The sequence below is a fragment of the Equus quagga genome, chromosome 11 (assembly GCF_021613505.1).
Source record: "Equus quagga isolate Etosha38 chromosome 11, UCLA_HA_Equagga_1.0, whole genome shotgun sequence".
In the NCBI taxonomy this organism is placed as follows: domain Eukaryota; kingdom Metazoa; phylum Chordata; class Mammalia; order Perissodactyla; family Equidae; genus Equus; species Equus quagga.
Genome location: NC_060277.1, coordinates 26,016,717 through 26,042,555, shown reverse-complemented (window position 1 = coordinate 26,042,555; position 25,839 = coordinate 26,016,717). Strand labels below are relative to the sequence as shown.

Here is a 25,839-nt window from a genome sequence, read left to right as displayed (position 1 = left end):
TTCAGCAGAGAAGTCAATCACATCCTTGACAAATGAGTGAAGTTCCAACATACAATGCACTGTTTACATTTCTCTTACTTCTTAACATAAGCAAAAATATCAACTAACGTTCATGTCGGAGTTACATCAGAATGCTGTTGGGAGACATTTACCAGCATACCACTGCCCGGATCCACGGCTGAGCCTCCACCTTGAGCCCTGCTCCAGCCCTGGGTTAGGGAGTGGGGGCAACAGAGGATCACAGGAGAGACAATCCCTACTCTAGGTGCCACCCACTGTTCAGCCTGAGGGAACGGCCCTGCCCTGTGCCTGTGTAATCATTTTCCCCATGGGGCACAGGTGGCACACCATCAACAAAGGGGACCTTGAGAATAGGCACAGGAAGGGTTATCAGATACCCATTCTTCCCTCACATACTACTAAGCTTCATTTGATGTTTATAAATATGACTCTAAGGCAATAGAAGATCTGGATAAGCGAAGAACATTGAAGCCAACTCAACAGTTCTAACGAAAACACATTTTAGAAAGAGGCTTTAAACAAGTGTTGAAACAAGCAAATGAAACCCTTTCTACTTAAGTTTGAACATTCTCGTAATTGAGATTTTTGTGAGCTTAACTTCCTTATTACCCAATGCCAAGAACATATACTTTTTGGGGGTAAAAAGGATGACAGTAAGAAAGAGCGAACAAAACAAAATGTTGCATTTACCCATGTTTATTAGGGAATTACTTTCTTTATAAAGCGAATTTTCCAGTTAACAGAAGACTGTCCTTTAAGGACTTAGCAGAGACTGCTGGGCGTTCCCAAATATTCCTGCTCCCTTCTTTCTTTATTAATGGAATCCCTGAATTTTAATTGATTGCCTCGTCACTCAACACTACGTTTTCCTACTCCCTTGGAGCTAAGTGTGGCCAAGTGACCAAGTTCTGGCCAGTGAGATGCAAGAGTGAGGCATGTGTGCAACTTTGAGGGTTGGATCCTTAAACAGGAAAGACGTGCCCTCCACTACCTCTGTCCCCATTCTGCTGGCTGGACTAGTGGGATAGTGGGAACCAGAGGTTCCATTTTAGAGCATGAGGTAGAGACTTTGTGTTAAGGTGGCAGAGCAACAATATAGAAGGAACATGGGTCCCCAACTCCACGGAGCCCTTGTGTCAGCCCCAGATGGCCTTTCCAGACTTGAACATGTGAGAGAAAATAGTTTATATCTTCTTTAAGCCACTGTGACGTGGGCTTTGTTATAGCAGCTGAATTTGTATCCTGAATGATACAATGACCAACATTTTAGAAAATTTTAACCATTTGTTTTTAATATTTCAGGGATGATATTCTTTCTAGAATATGTTACACTTTTCTTAGCTCATTAAATGGAGCAGAGAGAATATAATTTACTCTTTTTTGAATCAGGAAGTATGATTACTATTCTGAACAATAATGCTAAGAGATTGCTGAGGTGTACAGGGCTGCTGGCCTGACAGTAAGCGGCCTCAGGCTGTGGGGCTTAGTCAATTCATGCCTAATGCCTGCAATATCCCTGGCTGCCATCACTATCAAACTATCAAGGATCAGATAAGAAAATAAACATAAAGTGCTTATGCCCAGAGCCTCAAATGTAGAAATGCTGAATAAATGCTGTGCATGACTATTACTGCTATTAGGATTAATTATTAGTATTACAGACAAATGACTATTTTTAAAAACCCAACACTTTATTCTTCCTGCTTAAATCATAAAGACACAGAAGCTGGAAATCCCACTATTTGAAGACATTATAATCAGCTGAGTCTACAGAATGGAAGGTAGCATTTCTCCTTGGTGTAGACCCTTTCTCTTTATTGCTTTAAAAAGATCACAATGGGGGCCGGCCCCATGGCTGAGTGGTTGAGTTCATGCACCCTGCTTTGGGGGCCCAGGGTTTTGCTGGTTTGGATCCTGGATGTGGACCTAGCACTGCTCATCAGGCCATGCTGAGGTGGCATCCCACATAGCAGAACCAGAAGGACCTACAACTAGAATATACAACTATGTACTGGGGGACTTCGGGGAGAAGGAAAAAAAACACATTGGCAACAGATGTTAGTGCAGGGCCAATCTTTAAAACAAAAAAAAGACTTCGATGGTCTTTTTAGCCATGAAATGTAAGGAAAATCTACCTGTTGACCTCTGAACTAAGGACGTAAACCAATAGCCGATGCTTCAAACTGAGATGTAAGTGTTCTGTTTGATAATGAAGAAGGCTGTTTTCATGGCAGCCAGAGCACAGCTCTTCAGAGAAAATAGGATGTTAAGAGGTTTTGGCTTCCTTTGACTGGGGCGAGAAGGGGGCAGTAAGGCCATAAAAAATCTCACAGGAGTGAGCAGGCCCCAGCTGCAGGCCTGGGCCGAGAGAGAGATGGCCAGGTGGACCCTGGGAAGAGGCATGACCTATGACCTCTGGAGCACTGACCTCTGACTGGCACTCTTCTGCCTGTAGTTCACTCTGTTATTCTCAAGCCTCAGAGAAGGGGTTAAACGTCACAGCCTGTGCTTGTCGTGCTTGGGTCTTTAAGGGAGAGGTTTGTGCTCCTACTTGGACCAGAGAGTTTCCACGTATGCAGGGGCACAGGGATGACTGACAGAGCAGCTTGGGACAGCACCAGTCAGAAGTGACAAATGTCAACCAGCATAGACCTGTGATACAGTCAGCAAGGCCAGGAGACTCAGAATCTCCTGGGGAAGAGCCTGCCAAAAGCTCAAACACTCACTATTTTATTATGATAATATTGTTAGCACGAATATATCATAATAACATCATTTTCGACATAAAATTATATTGTCATTTATTATTTTATAATATTGATATTACTGTGCATTTTATTGTTCTGTATTATTAATATATCATATAATTATCATAATTACTATTATTATCCTCTCCGTGTCCAGCTGTGTGCACTCTTCTTCCCCAAAATGTCTTCCCCTTCAAATCTAAGGCTATTAAACTGCTATAATCGAGCTTGTGAGAAATGCATCTACAATCAAGGTAAATAAACTCTGAAGGAGGGCTTGGAAGCATTTCTTAGTCATAAAATACAAGACTTTTAAGACTAGACCAAGTAATATCTTATTTCCCTTGCTCAGGATTTTTTAACAACTTCTGGCTCCCCCACTGCGTCCCAGATAGTTAAAAACTGCCAAATTAGTGACCATTTGGTAAATGGAATGAAACCGTACACTTTCCTTGCTGGCTTCTCCACAATTAAAACCCTTTCATTAATGATAAAATGGGGCTTCAGGGTCTAAGAAATTGTCAAAATAAAACTGGAGAGACTTAACAGGTTGCCAACTTTATTTTGCCAAGTAAAGACATTTTTTTAAATTACCAAATCCTGACAACAGACGATATTTAATAAAATAAAATTTGACACCAAAATAGTAGGAAGCAGATATTTCAGAATAAAGGATGATCCTTTAAGTGAAATCATTTCAGCTTTGCGAAGACTTTCAAACAGTTCTTATTTTTCCTGTGTCATCATGAGTGGGTCGGAACGTCATGCAGACTGGCACCTGGTTTGGAGCCATTCTTCTCAGAAGCTAAGCCCCTGACTTGGGGAGCCACCTGGAAGCTGCTGGCCTGAAACAATTCCCACACATTTCCCCAAATATTTGGGAAGTAGACTCAGGAAGGGCTGTGGCCTGTTGTCCCCAGAAAAGAAACCCTTTTGGGCACGAGTATGAGACCTGCCCACTTTGTGCAGGGCCTGTGTCCTCAGCTGACCACCCCAAGGCTGTCTTCCTGCCCTGAGGTGTCTCCAAGTATTAGGAGCACTGAGAACCACCCTTCTGAGGAGACAGGAAAATTGCAAAGTCGAGTTCATTCCATGGAGTGAATTTCCATTTTTCCTGGCCCCAGAAATGCTGTGTCTGTTGGTAATTTTCATTCTTGGGTCACAGCTCCCAGGGGAGTAGGAGAAAGCCAAATAGGAGAGCGAAGTTTGCAGTGTGTTTCTTCAGACCCTGGATGTGCTCCCTAGCTCTATAAACAGAAGGGCTGCCCTGCTCCAGCCTTCCAGATGCAATTCCCAGACCCTGGCAACTACACAGGTAGCTGAGCAGGAGGACCTGCCCTGTGCCAGCTTCGGAGACACAATTCTGAAGCTGGTGTGCCCATGAGAAAAAGGAGGCTCTCTTTGTCAGAAAAATAACTAGTGACAGAAGACTTTACCTCAGGAGATGGCTGAGTAAAAGCTTCTTTTACCAAAACCAATGACCCCCAAATAACTTTGAGTCACTTTCCCCCCCACCTACCATTTTTACTTTCCAGCAGTTGTAAGAATTGTGGAAAACCAAAGGGATAAAGGTTGAATTCATTACCAATTCTTCCGGAAGCTTTGTCTTTCTGCTGACCTGAAATAATTTCCACACATTTTCCTAAATATATGGGAGTTAATTGCCAATTTGCATTTTGGTTTGAGTATTCAGATCTAAAGGTGGAAACATAAGCTCTTTATTTCCAGAAAAACAAATGAAGGAAAATTTCTGTCGCTCATTTTCTAATGACCGAAAGGCTTTTGCAGAACAAGGTCAAGATTCTTTCTTCCCTAGTAGCCTCTTCAAAACCATCTGAGAGGATAAGCTCTCCCCTGGGTTCGGGTTGCTGTATATGATTGCAGTTACATCAGAGAACTTACTCTCCACCCCCCAGCCTCTCCAAATCATTAATTCTTAAAAGGGTCATGGGATTTAAATTTTGCCTAATATGCCTCCTTGTAGCCAAACTTGACGTCAGCATCTTTTATAAGCAGGAAACTATGAATTAACACCCTGAATTTTCATGACGAGTCCCCTTGTTGGGGCTGTGTTTGGGAAAACTTTGACAGTAGTCTCCTCACATTATTAATTTAAATGTCTCAGGAACATCATCTGCTTCTACTGAAATAAATGACAAATCAGTTCTGGAAAGTGGCTTCGAGAGCTGCTCTAGTAGGCACAGTTAGGGGAAAGCTCAGTATCTGAAACACTCATTCAGATGCGAGGCTTAATAATGTGTGTTTAGCTATGACCTTAAAATCTGCTCGCCTTACAACTTTCCCCATCTGGTGTAATTTGCTTTCTCCACTTGTAAAAATGCACACGATAGCAACAGCATGCATTGTGTGCCATGTTAGAATAATGAGGCCTCGGCCATCACATGCTCCATTGAGAGAAACTTATTCATCCTGTCTTCACCCAGCTCCCAACTTTTCATCACATTTTGCAGTGGGGTTCTGCCCAAACACCCGTGCCCCAGCCCAATACCACTTTGGAGAAAGGAGATGATGGAGCCGTACCTTGTACCCGGGTTTCCGCCCTCTTTTCTTTGGGATCTTCACTGCTGGTAAAGAACCAGCTGAAGCAGAATAAAGATTATGAACTGCCATCTTCATAGGTGTTGAGTGAAGTGGGGGTCGGCCTCGCTTCCTCCCCGGGATCCTCTGAGACTGCATGTCTGCTGGTGCCAGTCTTACAGAAGGAAGTGACAAATCGCTCACAGGCAGAAGAGGTGCTAAGAATTAGTCCAGACACAAAGCAAAACAAAAACAGAAGTGTTTGTTTGGTTTGCAAGGCAAACATGGATCTGGTTTGGTGACTTTGGCCATACCGACCCCTTGTTGGAGGAGAAGACCAAATGCGAGAGAACCAGGCACCACTACGAGCTTTTACGGTGCTGTTGGGCTCCTGGTACAGTTTCAAGGACAGCTAATTTCCATGGGGCTATGGTGAAAGTGGGGAAGATACTGGCGGGGTGAAGAAGACACTAGATTCCCGGCTCCAAACACAACTGATAGTGTCACCAGCAACAAGACAACTTTATCTATCTGTGTCCCAGTTAATTCAACTTTGAACTAATATAATAATAGTATTTAACACAACCATTCTCTCATATTTACTCCTATCCCTTTGGTTGGGTTATAAATTATGACCTTTTTTTCCATTGAAAGAAATTTAACAGTACAAATCAACTGTATTAAGGTGGATTATGTCCCTCCATCAAAATGGGGACAGAGATTTGCATACAGAGATGTTCATTTATCATGATTCAGAATTGCAAAAATTAAAATGGATACAATCCAAATACCAAGCAATAGAGGAATAGTTAATATATCTACAGAATAAAACAATCAACTAATTAAAAGCCTTTAACAATACTCTTTTAATAACATGAGGATGAGTGAAAAAGCATCACATAAATTGCACATAAAAGTTATCTCAACTATGCAAAAACTTTATCCGGTGAAAAAGTAGAAGGAAACGTGCTAAAATGCCACCAATGGCATAGATGGTGAGACTCTGGGTAAGTGTTTACCATGAACAAATTCTTTCCCCCAAGCAGATACTATACTATCCCCCACATACTATAATATTATTAGCATTAAAAATTCTAATAATAAGGTTCTCAGGTAGAGTTGCCTAAATCTTGCAGCAAGAGGTGGGTGATCAGCCCCAACCCAGAGAACGTAGCAGTAGCATGAGTTCAGGGGTTGGATTTCCTGGAATGTTCATGAATGTGACAAATGGGACAGAACTTTAGACTTTAGTTCAGGGGTGATGTTAGGTGATACAACTCTGAGGATTAGTGGTACCTAACAGTGGAAAATGAGAGGTTCTTGCTCAAAAGGCTGCAGAAAGAGTTGGGAAAGACGAAGAGGCAGTCCCTGCACCCTGGTCTGGGATGCACAGCAGGGACCAGATTGGTTTGCTCAGTAAAGAAAATACCAAATAGTGGAAATTCTTAAAATCATGACAGGGGAAATTTTGGGCATCCTCTATAGATGTAAGTTCACTTCATTAATTCTCCGAATATTAACAGTACTCTATCAATAGTCTTGATTGTTCTCGGAAATAGCATACCTAGTAAATAGAGTTTTAAAGCATAAATTTATTTATTGACTGCATTGTTAAATATTTCAGGTAGATTGACAAGCTGTTAGGTATCAATTTTCCCTGTTTTTGCCACTTTAAGAAAAATATTATATCTCACTGATTCTAAGATGTGTATTTTTTCACACATTAACGTCTCTGAAATCAGGATGTACTCTACAGCATTGTCAGGATGTCAGAATTCCATAGGGAGCATTTTTCTTTTCTTAGTGATACATGAGATAATGATGTGTGATATAATCAAAGGCATCTGAGAGTCAAGGAATTATGGTCAACAAAGAGAAACCCATCAACACGTAAAGGAAGACTCACTCTATTTCTAGACTTGGTGTCTGTGCTCCCAGTGCCATCAAATACCCAAAATAGTCATTTTCCAAACAGACGCTTCCAAAAACATTGGAAAACCACCAAAATTTATTCAACAACATTTCTGCTATGTGAAACTTGGTCTGAGTCCCATTTTGAACTATCATGGTCAAGTTTCTGCTTCTTCATTATTAGTTTATCTTTACAGACTTTGGAAACAGGAATTTTTCCTAATATAGGACATGTTTCTCTACCTTTCTACTTAGCCTCTAGTGAGGAAGGGGGTCAGCAATATATCCACTAACATCAAGATCAAAAGTCAACAAGAGCAGGGGTGGGGGGGGCAGTTAGGGGGCTAGCCTGGTTGCACAGCGGTTAAGTTCATGCACTCCACTTCAGTGGTCCGGGGTTGGCCAGTTCGGATCCCGGGCACCGACCTATGCACTGTTCATCAAGGCATGCTGTGGCAGGCATCCCACATATAAAACAGAGGAAGATGGGCATAGATGTTAGCTCGGAGCCAATCTTCCTCAACAAAAACAGGAGGATTGGCAGCAGATGTCAGCTCAGGGCTAACCTTGTAAAAGAAAAAAAAGTCAAGAAGAAGGGGCCGCTCGGTGGCTTAGTGGTTAAGTTCACACGCTCTGCTTCTGCGGCCTGGGTTCGCAGCCCAGATCCCGGGTGTGGTGCTGCACACCACTCATCAAACTATGCTGTGGTGGTATCCCACATACAAAAGATAGAGGAAGATTGAGACAGATGTTATCTCAGCAACAATCTTCCTCACAATCTTCCTCAAGCAAAAAGAGGAAGATTGGCAACAGGAGTTAGCTCAGGGCCAATCTTCCTCAACAACAACAACAACAAAAGTCAACAAGAGAAAACTCATGATCACAGAAGACATTGCATCTCTTGGAATGGAAATGGGAGTCCTCTTGGAGGGTCAATTGGCTGCATTCCTTCACTGGTGAGTTGGGATACTCTGCTAACTGAGATACTCCCTCATGAAACTCTTCTTGTTGACTAGGTTTTGAACAATAAAGGGAGAGTAACAAATTAATTAGCACATTATCTGAAGGATTTGTATCCCTCAAAATTAAGCTTAACTATCCCCAAATTTCTCAATATGTCAGAAAAAAATTCCTGGGAAAAGAAGTCATCTTTTAAACTGGATTCTTCTGTTGTTCTAATTCCCTCTCCCTACTGGTAGGAAACGCCAAGACTTGTGCTACTTCCCACTGCCTTCTGTAGAAGCACGTCCATCTTAGGAGTGTGAAGGACCTTCCCACATAACTAAATCTGATCAATGAATCTCACGCTAATGGAGCAACAATGAAGTGTTTTTGTACCAGAGCAGTCGGAGAGGTACTTGGAGATAGGAAGTTTCCTCGATTCATCACACCTGAATGATTACATATTTAACCCATTAATCAGGTAGGTGCTGTTCCCCAATTCCTTTGTCACAAATAATTACAATTTGAACACACAAGTAAATACAATTTTAAGTAATGAGACAGAGCACTTTTCAAAATTGAAGAGATTATTTTAACCACAAGGGAGTCTCAAAATCTCTTTTGGGATAATTTTAAAGAGTTGAGGAAAAGTACGTACAAAATGGTTCTTTCAATAACAGATCCAGACACTTTGGAAAAGATAGTCACAAAAGACCAGAGTCCCCAAAATCTCCCTTTCCAAAACTAAGACATGAAAAAAAGAAAGTGAAAATAGCAAAGATCAATACTGAAAACAAGGAAGGGTCTCCATCTCGGAATGCAGTGGAAACAAGAGAGACAGAATGTTTTTAGGGAGAACATAACTATAGAAGATAGACAGGGACAATTTATCAAATAGTTAAAGAAAAAGTCAAAGTTGATAGAAAAGGAAAATACTCAAAGATATACTAAGAAGCCATCAACAAGAATGAAGAGGCTCTCTGTGTCTTAAAAAAATTTCATTAAGAATGAACAACAACAAATCCTAATGAAAATAATACACACAAAGGCAAAGGGAAAAAAATTTATAAGCATTTGGCAGAACAAATAGATCATGTACAATAGGAAAAATAAGCAAGCTAGTTCTCTTCAGCACCATTAGCCAGAAGATAACGGAATTACCGTGGTGGCCTTTTTTTCAGGTATTTATAGTTGCCACACTTCCTCCCACCACAGGGCCTTTGCATAAACCCCCTCTGTTTATTCCTCTCATTCTTCATCAGTTAGCTCAAGAAGCTTGCCCTGAGCTCTCGTTAGGATTTCCCAAGCTTAGAGTTCCTCAGCTGTGACTACTGCATGTGCAGCCTCCACTATAAAACCTGGACAAAGGAAGCAGATGGGAACACGAAATCTACACCACCTGCTGTGCCTCTGCCCTAGGATCATCCCTTTTCTGCCAGCATCCATGACAGGGTGACAGGCTAACTTGTTTGCTTGCAGAGGATAAAATCTCAGACCCTTCTCTGTTCTTCATACAGATTTAGTAAGAAATGGAAAGACTTGTATGAAGAAAATAGCAGTTTTCAAAATTCTACTTATGCCCTAAAATAAAACTCAAATAAATAAAAAGACTATTCTGTTATTGGATACATGGATGTTTTTAAAATATAATTTTCATCTAAATTATTTTATAAATTAAATGCAATCACATTAAAAATCCAAACTGACTTTAAGGAAAAAAAGGACAAGACAAAGGCCAGCGGAGGAGATGTGTCCACCTGGTTCATAAAATGTATCATAAACCTATAATAGTGGCAGCAGTATGGTACAGGAATAAGAAATCACATCAACGGAAAAGTTAGTCCAGAAATTAACATATAATAAGCTTTCATTTGTTTGAAATTTAAGATTATTTAGTATTAATGAGGAAAGCTCAACAAATGATTTGTGGACAACTGGCACTTAGAAATGAAAAAAATTTTAGGTATATTTCAGTAAAATAAATTCTAGAGTAGTCTAGAAAATTCTAAAATATAAAAAATAAAAGAAATATTAAGAATTACTGAAGACAAAATAGGTCAACTTTTTTTGAGTGTGTGTGAGGAAGATTAGCCCTGAGCTGACACATGTGCCAATCTTTCTCTGTTTTGTGTGGGATGCCGCCACAGTGTGGCCTGACAAGCAGTGCCGGGTCTGCACCTGGGATCTGAACCTGTGAACCCTGGGCCACCGAAGTGGAGCACAGGAACTTAACCACTATGCCACAAGGCTGGCCCCTGGGTCAACATTTTTATACTCTTGGGATGTATGATAGAAAACTCAGGAAGCACAAACGGAAAAACTGATAGACATGACTACCTAAAGCTCAAGTTTTCGTATAGCAAAAGTAAAATCACGAAAAAAGTTGAAAATAAATGAAAATCTATGGGAACTATTTACTACATATTGGACCAACAAAAGGTTAATACAAAGAATTCCTTCAAATTATTGAAATAAAAATGAAGACTAGAAAAATGGGCAAAGGATATAGACAGTTCACAAAAAAAAATTAAAAAGAGAGGAAGGAAGGAAAGAAAGAAGGGAGAAAGAGAAATAGTCAAATATCACGAGAAAAGATTCTAAACTTCTCTGGTAACCCCCCCCAAAATAGATTGAGATATCATTTTTTGCTTATTAGATCGATAAATGTGCATAACCCTGACATTGCATGTTGCTGAGGGCTAGAGGAATGGGCACTCCCATTTGCTCTTGCTAGGGGTGCAAATTGGCTAACCTTTCTGGAAGAAAATTTGAAAATCACTTAAAAACTTTACACATGCACACTTCGTAAACCACTATGTCACTGCTAAGGATAAATCCTAGGAAGATAATCTGGGAAGAACAGAAAGATATATGGCCAGGGGTATTATTTGCACGTTGTTTATAATAGTGAAATACTGAAAGTAATCAAAATGTCCCTCCAAACAGCCTTAGTTTACTAAATTATTTCACATTCATAAAGTGGCATACTTTGTAATTTTAAGTATGTGTGCGTATACACATACATATATACATGCGTACACAAAGATTGCAAAATAGTATATATAGTAGGATTCTATTCATATATTTTTTACATATATACATAAAGATAAATCTGCATGTATTTAGGCATAGAAAGAAGTCTGGGGAAAATAATTATCAGATTATTTGAAGGTGGTTTCCTCTGGGCAGAAAGATATTGAGAGATGTTTTTGCTTTCTTCTTTGTACCATTTCACATTGTTTGAATTTTTAAACTATAGGTACAAAGAGAGTACAAAGAGAAAAACAAATGATGAGTGAATAACTCTCATTCTCTGGAAGTTTCTATTGGAAATTTGTGCTTCTTTAGATGGTCTTTTGTTTTCTTGTTATCTAATGGTTTTGGCTCCTGAACTACAGAACCTCACTGGCCACTGCTTTAACATCCCAAACAAACTGTAACAGAAAAGCAAAAAGGATTTTAACACACACACACACAAAAAAAGGTTGTTTCTGAGTTAAGAAGAATGTCCATAAACACAGTGGATAGGGGTGCTTCGCTGAACCCTGGAGAGAACCAGCTCACCCCCCTCACCCTTGGTAGCACCTCCCTCCAAGCACTTACACCAGGGGACCAGGTGGCAGCTGAGTTACGGTCCTTACCCTCAAAATTTTCCCCCATCTCCAAAGACTTTCAAAGACCTCAAATGCTGTCTAAAGACATCCTAGCCATAGATACATAATTTGATACAACCAAATATACAAATCATTCGAGAACTGTCAAAATCCTGAGGTGTACATGATACCTCTGAATTTTCCTGCTATCAATTGCCAGCTTCGGGGAATGCAGACTGCCTCAGTTCAGGGCAGACTGGAAACCATCTTGGAGCCAAGAGCTTTAGTAAACATTAAAAGATTCTCTCCCTAGAACAGCCTAACCGTAAAGTCTCTAAATCTCCAAGTTACAACCTTTAAGTGGTTGTCAAATCCTGGCTTGACATATTAAGTCAAGTGATTTGCTGCTGGTTTCCTCAGTCTCCCTCTTCTTATCAAAACAAGGCTTGGCTAGAAATATTACAACTGAAACCAAGAGAATCTAAGATCTGGTCTATGAATTTGGGGGTGACATTTTACCTGTTAGCCTCACAAATCTAATGCACATAAACCAAGGTCCTGGCTAATGGTGCTTCATCAAGATAAAGAGCAAAGGGATTGCCAAATCCAAAAGCATACACCAATTCCACGGGGCCACCAAATCACCTAACGCAATCCTGAGGCATGTATTCATGTATCCACTCCTTCCTTCATTCATTCATTTATCAGTTTCTCCAAGAAATATCTGTGGAATATGCAGTGAGTGTCAAATACTGCGTTTAGCCTCTTGGATTACAGATGAGAATAAGATGTTTTCTGACTATGAAGAAGCAGACAAGTAAAGAGGCAATAATATGTGATAGTATAACAAGTTTCATATGAAATGCTATGAAAACATGAAGAAGGAAAGAAATCAGCTGTTTCAACAGGGTTGGGAGGTGTGGAGACAGGAAAAGCAAAAGAAGGTGACATCAGAGGTAGGATTTTGCCAGGCAGGGCAGAGCTAAACGCACAGAGCTGGCTCCAGAGCAGTTACATGCAGGGGCATTTGGTGATGCGTGGCAAAGGGGTGGGTCAGGGACTGGAAACAGGATCAATGGCTTTTCGCTGTTTCTAAAAACATTGAGACCAGGTAGTTACAAGGATCTCTAGATTCCTAATGGACTCTAAATTATTTCCTTCTATTAACTGCATGGAGTGGGTTGTTGACTTTGGTGTTATGCTCTTTCTCACTGTCATTTCAAAAGTACAACTGGAATCCTATTTTCTCTCGTTTTGGGGCACCATGTTGAATGCACTGTAAGCCAGTGGCTCTAGTGTCTTTCTTTTGCCAGCTGCCTCATACGCACCCAAATACCCAGAGCTCCACAGGCTGCTTAGGTCTGTATGTGGGGTGGTTTCCAGTGATAAGGACGCATCTCGGCATTTATCTAAAATTGAGCCATTCTCCAATGTGGCCCAACCCCTCTTGCTCCAGAGACCTTTTCTTCTCCACACACTGATCTCCCACTTCTCTTAACTCCTTCACCACCCATTGCCTGCACCACCAGTCTCGGCACTGATTAAATGATGGTTTACGTAGTTTTCTCATTGTTTCATGCACACAAATGATTTCTGTACATTCCTGGAGACCAGGGGCAGTATTTCATTTGTCACTCTGCTCTTCACAGCACCTGGTGCAATATTGCATGCTCAAAGTGCACCTGGCACCTGTGGCAACACCATTCACCATCGAGTCCACCATCTCACCTAGACCAATGGCCCACAGCCAGCGTCAGAGGTCTGCCTTCATATTTTTTAATTTTGGATAGAAATATATCAATATAATAGAAGACTTTGATGGTCAATGAAACTTTTAGACCGTAAGAAGAAGCGGGACAGCAATATAATTGGTTAAATAGAGAAAGTGCATTCCCTTAATATGCATTTTTCCCCAATTCTGATGCTAAAATTGGGCCAAGAGAAGCCAAAGGCAGCACTCATGTGTCCTCACTCCTGGCACTCGCATTTGCTCTCTGACACTGTTCTCCACTCTCAATAAAACCAGGACTCCTTAGAGATAGCTGATTCCCAAACTTGGGGGCAGAGAAATGTCAGGAATGTCTTATTATAACCAGAACAAGGATGATTTTAAGAATATCCAGAGTGGTACTAAAAGAACAAAGAAGCAAGTTGCAACAGTTTATGAATCAATAATAATAATAACAACAATAACAATGATAATATAGTGAACCGAAATAGTTATGAAAGGCTATGAGCTCCTTATGATACTCAGGAGACCAAACTAAGGTGCACCAAATTCTAGTTGTAATCATTTTAATACAACAGAAGGTGGGTAGAATAAAATGTAATTTATTTTTGTTGATTTTGGTAAGTCTGGGAGAGCTTATCTATTGGTATTTTGTTCCGTTAATTCCGTACTGATAGGCCCTGTCTCTAAATAGACGAGAGTGAGCTCAAAGAAATTATAAATAAGCCAGTTTGTCCTGGAAATATAGGAATTAACTAAGGAACAAAAAGGACTGGTTAGCTCCAGTTGTCCCACAAAATGACCAGGTAGAAAGCAGGTTCGAGAGAATGTTCAAAGGTGATGAGCCTGGCAAATGTCCTCAGGGGAGTTGTAATGTGCAGACTTCTTCCCTCAACCCCCAGACATGGAACTTCTAGACGTGCCTAGTAAGTACATGGAGCCGAGACATAGGCACCTCCGTCTCCACAGGTAGAACTCTCAAGTCTGTTGTTGTGTAGGCTGTGGAGGGCTTCCTGCCCCCTTATAACGGGCCATCTGCAGTGAGGACAGACTCTAAAAGCCCGTCAAATCCGTTCCACCCTTGGGTAAACTTATAAAAGCCCTTCCCCCTCAACACAGGAGCCTTCCCTTCACCCAGTAAGCATGCAGAAGCCAGGATGATAAGGAGCCAAGATTTATGTATTTAAGGGGAAGGAGGAGAGGTACATAAAGCAAGAGTGGAGAATACGCACAATGAAGTGGAGGAAACACCATTCCAGCCTGCAGGATTTGGACAAACTTTAGAACATTTGAAAGAATGAGAGACAGGCACACCACAGAGGTGTGAATAATTCACTGGCTGGGCAGCTTCTCAGCTGTACCCTAAATCTGTCTATTTTCTGGGACCCACCAGTCCCCTCGGCTGGCACAGGAAGAAGAGAGAAGCTACCTATAGCTCCAGCACTGTCATCTGGGCCCCTGGCCCGGAGCTGTTCCTCAGAAGGTGAAGCGCAGAGAGTAGAGGAAAGCAGGTGCCAGGCCCAGGAGGGACTGGCTGCCACCTCCTCCTTTCAGGTGTCCATCCGTTTTTTTAAAAGTCAAGTCACCCACACTGACAGACCTTACCCTTCAGGTGACGTCCTTACAGAAGGCAGCCCTCTGGAGGTTCTGTGGGCTGGCCCTGGGCCTGTCTCCCTCAGCTCCATCCCTTGCCCTGCCCCTGGGATTCTCGGTATGAACGGGGGCTGACCCCCAAAGCTGTTTTCCAAGGTTGCTGTGACAGCTGGCTGCTGGCTGGGTTTGCCCAATGGGAGGTGCTGGTCTGAGTTTGGAGGATGGGAGTTGGTGTGGGTGAAGCCAGGGACCTATCACGCTCTCTTTTGGCTTTGCTGGGTCTCTGCGAGAAACTGCTTCTCCTCTGTGGCTCCAGCCCCCCCGGACAGGCCCACACGGGTGACCTGGCCCTGGCTTCTGTTACACCACCTCCTCCTGCTGTCCCTCTAACCTAGGGGTGGTTGCGACTGCAGAGACCGTGGCTAATTGTCCAGTCCTCTGTTTGGTCTCTCTCATCACTGTGTGACCATTTCCCTGAATTAAATACCCAGTGCCTTAAACACTAAAGAGCTTTCCTAGTTAGACCCCGACAGACAGACATGGAAAGGGACAGCATCTGTCTGCTCTTTAGGCAAGTCACCTAATGACCAGGTAGAATGGGAGCCTTGTAGGAAATCCTCTTTTAGGAATTTCCAGTCATTCCTGCTATCTCAAAGGATGGAGTCTGTCTGTCTGTGGCCACACCTCAAGATGTACCTACGTGCAAACTCATGGGTTGTGAGAAGGAACCTGGCGGGGGGAGGAGCTAGGATGCCTTCTGCCATGATGCAGTCAGCAGAATCACGGCTGAGAAAAACGAGACTGAATGATCTTCAAGGTGAATGTTGACGTTTACATAGTAGCAAATATAGTGTGCCATTATATGGTGGGTGAGGAAGATACACATACAAATATACACACGTATGCATGCATATATGCTTGTATAGGCACAAAACATCTCTGGAAGTGTTTAAAAATGGTAGCAATCATCTGTCAGAGGTGGAGGGCCTGGGTTTCTAGGGGCTGGAGAGGGAAAGGGGTTGTTCTCTGTACACTGTTTTCTACTTTTTGAATTTTGCGTGTATTAAAAAACTAAAAACAAACAAATAAATAAACTCGATTTACAATCTCTTGCTCTAGGGAAGAATGAGTGAGTGCCTCTGCCACTTGCAGCAACTGATCAGCCAAGGCCAGCTGCACTAGCGTGTGGGAGGTGGGATGCGCTGGGTGCTCTGGACCTTGAAAGGACTGCAATTCACAAGCCAATACCTGGGTGCTACACTCATCATGTCCCATGGTCGTGTGCACTTGCACTGACTGGGACTCCTAGGAACCTCAATGACTTGACTGACCGGACGGGCAACCGTTTCAGTGGGCGTTCATAGCAATGAGGCACAGTATTAGGTACTAGTGGAAATGACCCTGGACTGAGGGAGCTGGGCTCCAGTTCTGGCTCTACTCCTAATCATCTGAGAGATGGAGACAATTTACTTAACCTCTCTGGGCCTCTTCCTCCTCATCTGTGCAGATTTAGACGTCTAAACTCCCTATGGAGCACAGCTCTTGGATTTGTAGGTCAGGACACAACAAGCCTTTGTTTGATTCAGACAGTTTCTTACTTAGACAGACAGCAAAAGCAAGAAGAGACGGAGTCTGCCATGTCCTTTGTCCTAAAAGACAACACAGAAACAAAAGGGGCCACGTGACTACAATAGAGAGGTGCGGTACTCTGTGGCTGAGGAGCCGTCATGCTGCAGCTGCACCCCAAGGGAGGGCAAGGAGAAAGCTCTGCATCTCTTCAGCCCCCGGGAGGCAATGAGAAATGGTCCTACAACAGCCTTCAGGGCAGATAGAAAGGTGAGTGGCAGATGGCCTTGTAGCAGCTCCTCACAAGCCTCCTGTGCTCCCATGACCCGGGAGGATCACAGGGATTCTGCCAAGACTGAGATCAACTGTGGGCAAGCCTCGCCTGTGTGCCTCCGTGGAGATGTGCAAGGTGGCCGGGGTGCAGGGGTGGAGCTGGTCCCCTACACAGGACAACAAAGGGAAAGTCAGAGCCTGGGGCACACGCTGGCCTGCCAGCTCCTCTCCACCTCACCCTCACCAGGTCCTTGCAACCTGGCACTTCCTGAGGGAGCCTGTGCACCCTCCCCCTTTGCTACTGACCCTAGAGGACATCCATACTGAGTGGTCTCCTGTGTGCAGCCCTGGAGTTTCCCCCCATTACCTACTCCTGGCTCATTCCAGGAGGCTTTCACTGACGTGAACATAATGATGAAACTGATCTGCTCCCAATCTGAAGGAAAGGTAGAAGGAGAATTCAAGCTAAGCGAGTGAGTCACAACAGGTCTCCTCAGAAGCCTGGCATTTGGTGCCCCATCACAATTTTCTCTAAGGCTGCAGTCAGAGAATGGTGTTACTTGATCTTTGCTCAGCTTTTTGAGAGAGAAATCTATTCTCTCTCCAAAAGGCATCAGCTTCTGCCTGAAACGTGGGGTCTTTCTCCTTGGCTAGATGAAAAGGAATCTCCTGCAAAGGCTTGTGTTCCTCAAGGAGGTGCCCTTCCAGAGGCTTCTCCCCCACAGCTCTGCCTGGAAGGAACGTTTCTATTCTACAGTCTCCCCCGTGGCTGCGCCTGAAGGATTTCTATCACAGCACCTCCTACCCGGCATTCCATTTACTTGTATCCTTGTCTATCTCTCCCAATGTACTTGAGCTCCTTGAATGAGATGCTATGTCTTGATCAATGTATCCTACCTAATTCAGCATCTGGCACATCTTAGGGATTTAACAAATGTTTATTGAATAAATAATGAATGAATGATCAGCAACCCAGCCCCTCTTCCAGGACTCCCCCCACTCCCCAGCACTGAGGCAGCAGGATCCAGCCAAGGGCACTTGCCACCACCAGGGTCAGAACTCCACCCCACGATAGCCCCTTTCCAACAACAAGGCCACCCCAGCAAAACACAGTGCCCCACCTGCTGTCAAGATGGGCCCTCACCTATTTCATCTCTATTAATTTTCATGACTCTGTGAGATAAGCATTGCTGTCCTTGGATTTATAGACAAGGAGCCGAAGCCCAGAGCGGTTGCATGAGATCATCCATTAGTGAGCAAAACTCCGATTCCACCCCAGGGCTCTTTGCACAAATCCCTACAGCTGCCTCCCAGGTCAGCCCTGGATAGCATGCAGGGAGCTGCCAACGGAGCTGGTTAGGGGGACGGGCGGAAAACCTGACCCTTCAAGCCACATCATCACGTCTCTGTAGGATATAAGAGATGGCACTGACATTGAGTGGAAGCTTAGGTGGTATAAGGCAACCCAGTCAACTAACTGAGCATGTGATGACTGGATGGAGAGAAGAGCACACTTATTTAGTCATCTACGATGTACAGACTGATCCGAATAATTTTTTAAAGATTGTTAAAGAGTAGTTGCAGGTGGCAGTGAGGCAGCACTTGCTGGGAGACGCTTCTCTGCTAGGAGGTGGAGCCAGCACTTTCTGTCACTCAGTCTCTGAACTCACATGGTGTTGTGTAAGGAAAGGCACTTTTTAGGGCAGCTACGAGTATTTCTTTTTTTGCAAACCACTATTTCCTGTTTTGTTCTCTATTTATACTTTACATTTAGTTTTGAGAAAGCATTGGTGGTTTGGTGTTTTGGTTGTTCCTAGCCAATCTTTATCTACAAAGCAAATTCTCTTTTCGATATGGTTTTTTGTAATATAAACCAACTGTAGACCCAGATTCTTTCAAAATACTTTGCTAAGAAACGTTCTTAAAGCTTTAACAATAAAACAACATGATTCAAATACGACACATCACAACTCCCTAAGTCAATGCCTCACAGAGCAGGAATCCCTTCGCCAGTCTTGGGGATTTGTGAATTCCTCAAGGATTTCACACAGGGCTTCTTTAGGCAGCAACCTTTGCAACACAAATATTTTCACACAGATTTTCAGGCACATAGTTGTTCAGACTGAAGTCTAGACATGTGTAACTATGACATCTTCATTCTGATACCTTCTGCAAAACACTCATGTATCTAGGACACTGTTAGTGCTATATTATGTAATCAAATGTAGCAACTCAATGTTTGCCCTGGAAGAACTCACCGACTAAGAACTTTACACACCTTGGATCCGCGGACTCAGGATAGAGCGCTCAGCCAAAAACAAATATGAAAACAACCCAGGAACTAACACCTTCGCCTCTTGTGCAAGTCAAGGATCGACGCATTTAGAGGTGAAGGGCAAGAGTAAGTGCACGGTTATCTTGAAGGTGATTTTGTTCCTCTGTGTTTAGTAGCTGAAAGCTTTGTTTCCCCAAGAGACAAGAACCATATTTCTGTGGTTGAGGGGACAGTGGGAGGAGAAAGTGGTCAGGGGCCAGTGAGCAAGGATCAGGAGAGCTGACTTTGAGTCACAATGGGACGTAAGTAGAGAAGCAGTGTGACTCTTGCATCCTGACCTGTCATGCGGAGACACCAGTACTTGCCAGGGTCCCATCACCAGGCTGCCACGAGGATCTGATGAGAAATGACCATGAGATCCCATTATAATCTGTAAAGCCCTGTGTGATATAAATTACTGCTGTTCCCAGGCAAGAAATTCTTTTCTTTTGTTCCCTCTGCAAAGAATAGAGAGTCAATAGGAATTCTATCTCCTGACCAACTTGTTTGCACGGCCCCCAAAGACAACATACAACAAAATCATTTATTTTCATTTATCTCACTAAAGAAATACATCCAAATGCATCCAGAGACTGCCATGCTCCTCATCTCTTCCTGCAGAGCATCACACTGGTCCTGTCTCCCGTCTAGATGATACCTACCTCATGGGGATGAAGCTGCTACTGACACCCTAGCATCAGGAGGCTTCAGAGTTCTCTAAAAAGCTCTGAGACTGGGAGGAAAGGTGGGTCTGGTGCCTGGCACTGGTGCCATCCATCGTCTGTACATACAGTCACTGCACTGTCACCCCTTATTCCACAAAGAAAAATCACAGGGTCTTCAGGTATTAGGAGTGAAGACTCTCCCCGATCTGTGAACAGAATGAGTGGAGGGAAGGAGGGACTGGAGCAAGGAGTGCGGGAAAATTTTCCCCCAGGTTTTTTTCTCTAACTGAAAGGAAGGAAAATAACATGCAGTCCTAATTTGCTCCTGATCACCAAGGATCACAACGGCTCCTCAGTTGTCCTATTAGGTGTGGTCACAGCATCATCCCACCGGGAGCACGGTGGGCAGGTCACTATTCTTTGACCAATGTCCCCCGAATGCCACCCTTACACTGCCTGTCGGCCCCTGCAAGCTTCACAGTACTACAGACCAGGGCCAAAAAGCAAATGCTTAGCCCTCAAAAGGGAAGCGTTGGCCCAAAATGGACTTTTCTCCCCTTAGCCAACCCTTCAATCATTCAACAAATAGTTTCTGGGCACCTACTGCACACCACACCCTGTGCAGAGCCCACTGGGACGTGAAGATGGACCCAAGTCCAAGATATCCCTTCCTTAGACACTCTCAGGAGGAGAGAAGAGAAATAGAGCACCTACGGGGCATCGTGTCCCTTCAAGTCCCCATCCATTCCCACCACACCCCCCCAAACACACACAAACATACAAATACACATGCACGGGGTCCTACTGGCAGGTTGCACAGCTGAATTTCTATGCCTGTGTTGTCAACACACAGCTTCTCAGTCTCAGTCTCCCAGGATGGCTCTGAGCCTGGTGACACTCACAAGACACCCAAAAAGGAGAAGCAGTCACAGCACACACTCAGTCCAGACAAGGAGGGGGTGGCCAATAACCACGAAGACGGAGCCTCAGTAGACCAGGTCTGCCAGCCCACGGCAAAATGGCCAAGTTTATCTTCGGATCTTCCCCAAACAGCCCCTACTTTCCTCGGAGCACCCTACCCTTGGAAGGCAGGATTCCCAGTCCCTCCAGCCCTTGTCAGAGACTTCTCTCACCCTTGTGTCCCCTTGCTTAGGGTGCTGTCCCTGGTAGACAGTTACACACAGGGCCCAGCTTACAGGACCAACAAGGCAACAAATAGTGGATGAATAAATAAATGAACTAATGGAGCATGTATACATGCATATGTTACTTTGTTAACATGTCACTTCCAGCCTTTAAGGCAAGTACTATCACATACCCCCATTATACAGATGAAGAGTCTGTCAAATCTACACAGATGACAGCTCAGAAAGGCTCTGTGTCTTGTGAGAGGTGGCACTAACGCCCAGCCCAGCCTCCTTCCACCAGCACCTGGTTAACAAGATGTTGGCTACTGAGATCCAAGGGGTGTCATCTCCCAGGGCCTTTGTTCCTGGCTGGAGGTGGGGTGGGAGATGTTGCATTTTAAAAGCTGACTCCTCCAGACCAAAAAGTCTGACAGCCTTGCACGTACCCTGAGACAAGTTAAGGACATTACCACCCTATCTGGGCTGGGTGAAAGTTTACATGACTTCTTGAGGCCTTGTATACAGGGAATCCTCAGCAAATATGATTTGATTGACTCATAAAAAGAAAGGGAGGGAGGGGAGAGAGACAATGATAGAATTGTGGGCTTCCACTTCTTGATTGCTAAAGGAAAGGTCAAAAAAGAGAAAAATAACAACTCATGTCTTGCTCCCTCTCTATTGGGTGAGCAGTCACAAACAGGGGCTTCCTGGACAATTTTCCAGATCTTCTCCCCTTCCAAAGGTCTCCTGAGGGCATGTAACAATAGTTGAATCAATTCTTAATTAGCTTTCAAAGCATGCCTTTGGAAAATCCACCTCTATATGAATATTTACTGAACATTTACTAGGTGCAAGTCATTTGTACTGGGCCCTGGGGATACCAAGGGGCACCAGGACAGGCGTGGAAGCAGAACAGCCAGGACGAGCCTTGCAAACTCACTGCAGGAGCAGGAAGAAAATCTCAGCAGAGGTCAAAATAGAGAAGGCGCTCAGCGTCACAGGAAGCACTAAAGAATACAGTGATGCATTGTTGGGTCAATTTTTATTTTTCAGAGCAAGAAGATTAAGGCTGGAATTAGCCTACTGCATAAAGTAGACTGGGGAGGTCGGAAGTGACAGCGAATGCCAGGACTGCTCAGGGACTGTTTATTTCTGTTTAGTACAGAAAGGGAAGGACCTCCAAGTGGAGGTGGCAGGACACATGATAAGAAGGGACAGCTGCCCAAGGTGGGGGCAGAGGTATTGACAGCTGCTCATCCCTTCGGTGAGCTCAAATCTCTGCAGGCTCAGACGAAACAGCTCCTCCAGCACAGCAGGAGTTTCCAGAGAGAGTCTAGGAGCTGCTGCTGGTAATCCCTGAGAAATTGTGCAAAGGAGAGAAGTGCTAGAAGAGAGAGTGGAAGGGCACATTTGATCCCAATTTTCAAAACAGACTGGATTCTGGATGTGAATAACCAGTTACAGAACTGATTGTTAAACACATCGGTGTGCTCTTATAAAAGAACGTGATAATCACTAATATGGGAACGTTGGTGTTCAAAAAGCAAATTCCTTTCAAGTTTTAGGCTTACCCTAACCAGATTTACTTGGGGTTGGGGGGGGATTAGGTTGGAAATTGGAGGAATGCTAGAACTATGGGCTGTCTTGATTACCGAAAAGTATTTGACAAAACTTCCCAAGATTATTTCAAAAATCAGATAATTATAAACGTGAGCAGAAGGATAACACTTTGGGGTAGAATCATAACTAATTAGATACCACTCAGGTCCCAAGTTGCATGACTAATGATAGTACCAATCTGCAGGTTGTCTCTAGTGACATGCCACAGGTCTCTAGTTTTAGTTATATTCTCCCTGATGGCATGGATGAAGGTTTAGAAGGTGGGTCTATCATATAAACAGATGACACAAGTCTGGGAGAGACAGCTAATGCTACAGATTACGGAAGTAAGATTCAAAGATTTTTAGTTGGGTAGAGCAAATTAATCAAATGAAATTTTTAAAAGATGAAATAGTTAAAGTATCATTCACAGATGTATAGGAGAAACTCGACAGGAGAGGCTCCCTTTGTGAAAAAGATCTAAGAATTTTAGTTAATGACAAGTCTTATTTAGACTATGGTGTGGGCCATTTCGTCAAAAAGCTCCTGGGAATACAGATTGTACAGTGTCCGGATCAAGGGAAACAATAACCCCATTGTCCGCAGAACATCTGGAGTTCTACACTTGTTTCTGGGGGCAAGAATTATTAAATATTGAATCCAGAAGGAAGAGAGACAGGCATATGGAAACTTTCCTTTGTGGAACAGTTGAAATAACTGAGGACATTTAGCCTGGAGAAGAGACAGATTATTCGAAATGGCACCACAAGGCAGAGCCAGGATATCATAGGCAGCCTCCACGATGCCCCCAGTGGTCTCCATCTCCTGTGTAGTCCACTCTCACACTGTGTCAAGAATTTGAATTAAATTGTTAATTAAAAGGATGGTTACTCAGAATTCTCGTTATCTAAGATCCAGTCTAACTCAAAAGCGGGAAAGCAAGAGTTAATGTGCTTCCTTCCATCAGCAGCAAGAACTGAATCAGATACTAGAATTACAGCCAGTGGGTATCTCTTCTATAGGACGAGAAGCCCCTGCAGGCACAAGAAACACAAACCCAATATCTGGGAAACGCAGAGAACAAACAGGTACCTAACACAAGCCAAACAATTGTAGGACAGGACATTTGGGCTTCTCTTCATTGCTTCTAGGAGTGTGTCTTTCTCACTGTGAATAAGATGGCATCCCATTCTTTCTGCTTTCATCTCTTCTGTCACGTCTTTCCAGGATGAGGTGCACCTTTCTATCTGGGGCAAATCCCAAATTCTAAGGAGCCAAATTTAGTAAGGACGTTAGAGCTTATTAAAATAAAAAGGTCAGTAGAGGAAAAGAAAAAAATCTCTACATCCCAAACCTCCATCTCTTTGACTATGGTCTTGTTATCAATCTTTTGTTGTATTTCATAATAGATTTTCAATAAGAATCTTTGCTGCGAGACCTGAGGGGCAGAGGTAGTCAGATTAAGATGAACAAAGGTGTGATCACAGCAGGGTGACTGACACAAAGAAGATGCTCATAGATGTTTATTGAATTGGTCTGCACTGGATTGGATTGAATTGAACAGATTTATATTGAAGCTCTCAGGATGAGGCATTTAATAAACTTTCATCTAATTGAACTACCGGCAAAATAAATCATGGTAAATCCACATCCTGGAACACGGTACCATCTTTAGAAAGACTAATTCTCTGGTCTCAGAGCAGCCCAGAGGGGCACATTCAGCCTTCTCTCTGTGTGCTAACAGGGAAATGTCTCCAGGATTTATTGTTCCTTTAGAAAACCACGATAAGAAATAGCCGAAGAGTATGCATGGTCATCTCATTTGTAAGTTGTCCAAATTGTGTACAAGAAAAGGCCTTTTTTAGAGCACACTTTATTTAGTTTATTGATTAAAATCTATTTGAGTACACCAAACAGAGGGTTGAATACTTAAAACTCTATTCTTTGATAACCTAGTTGAGTACTGTTTTTGTTTTCTATCACTGTCATGATTAATTACCACAAACTTGGTGGTTTAGAACAACAGAAATTTGTTCTCTCACAGTGCAGGAGGCCAGAAGTGTGAAACCAGGGTGTCAAGAAGAGTTAGTTCGTTCTTGGGGCCCTCAGGGAGAATCTGTTTCATGCTTCTTTCCCAGCTTCTGGTGGTTGCCAGCAATCCTTGGCATTCCTTGGCCAGCAGCTACAGCACTCCCATCTCTTCCTCCATTGTCACGTGGCCTTCACCCCATCTCTGTCTCTATTTCTACATGGCCTTCTTAGAGTGACATTAGTCATTGGATTTACGACCCACCCCAATACAGTATGACATCCTCTCGACTAACTACAAATGCAAAGAACCTATTTGCAAATAAAGTCACATTCTGAGGTTCTGTATGGACATGAATTTGGGGGGAATGCTATTCAACCCAGTACAAGTAGTATGCATCAACCTTTCAACTGGGAGACATACTGCCTTTTAACTTATCAGCTGTAGTGATGTGTTAACTTGAATATGAATTTCTGTAGAAGTATTTTGCTATAATTTAAGGCATTTTTCTTCCTACGTCGTCTGGGAAGATGAAGAAAATTTGATAGCCCTTTTTGTAATATTACCATGTTTCTTGTACTCTCAGGCTAATTTGTGCAAGTAAAGCTTTCCACTTAAATTTATATTTTCCAAGTCAAATGCCGTATGATCTCACTCATAAGTAGAAGATAAAAACAACAACAATCGCACAGAGACAGAGATTGGATTGGTGGTTACCAGACAGGAAGGGGGAGAGGGAGGCGGGAAAGGGGTGATTAGGCATGTGTGTGGTGATGGATTGTAATTCATGTTTGGGTGGTGAACGTGATGTAATCTACACAGAAATTGAAATATGATGATGTGCACCTGAAATTTATATAACGTTATAAACCAATGTTACTGCAATAAAAAAAGAGAAAGAAACAATCAACAAAATGTAAATGCAACCTATGAAATGGGAGAAAATATTTGCAAACCATATATTGAATAAGGGGTTAATATACAAAATATATAAGGAACTCATACAACTCAGTAGCCAAAACCACCCCCCTCCCCACAAACATTAAAATACGAGCAGAGAAGTTGGACAGACATTTTTCCGAAGAAGATATCCAAATGGCCAATAGGTACATGAAGAGATGCTCAACATCACTAATCATTAGGAAAATGCAAATCAAACTTACAATGAGGTAACTTGTTACTGGTAACTTGT

The 25,839-nt window shown here is 43.0% G+C and overlaps 1 protein-coding gene across 3 annotated transcripts in view; it reads right to left on the bottom strand.

Annotated features, from left to right (window-relative positions):
• The window catches only part of SCML4 (Scm polycomb group protein like 4), a 112,238-nt gene that overhangs the window by 57,157 nt on the left and 29,242 nt on the right, over positions 1-25,839 (bottom strand). For 2 of the 3 annotated variants that reach the window (XM_046674652.1, XM_046674651.1), the window contains exon 2: positions 5,310-5,524. The exons of the other annotated variant lie outside the window; for it this stretch is intronic. In XM_046674652.1, the coding sequence (XP_046530608.1) occupies positions 5,310-5,465 (156 nt within the window). In that variant the 5' untranslated portion in view covers positions 5,466-5,524. The remainder of the gene's footprint in view (positions 1-5,309; positions 5,525-25,839) is intronic. 3 annotated transcript variants of the gene reach the window in all.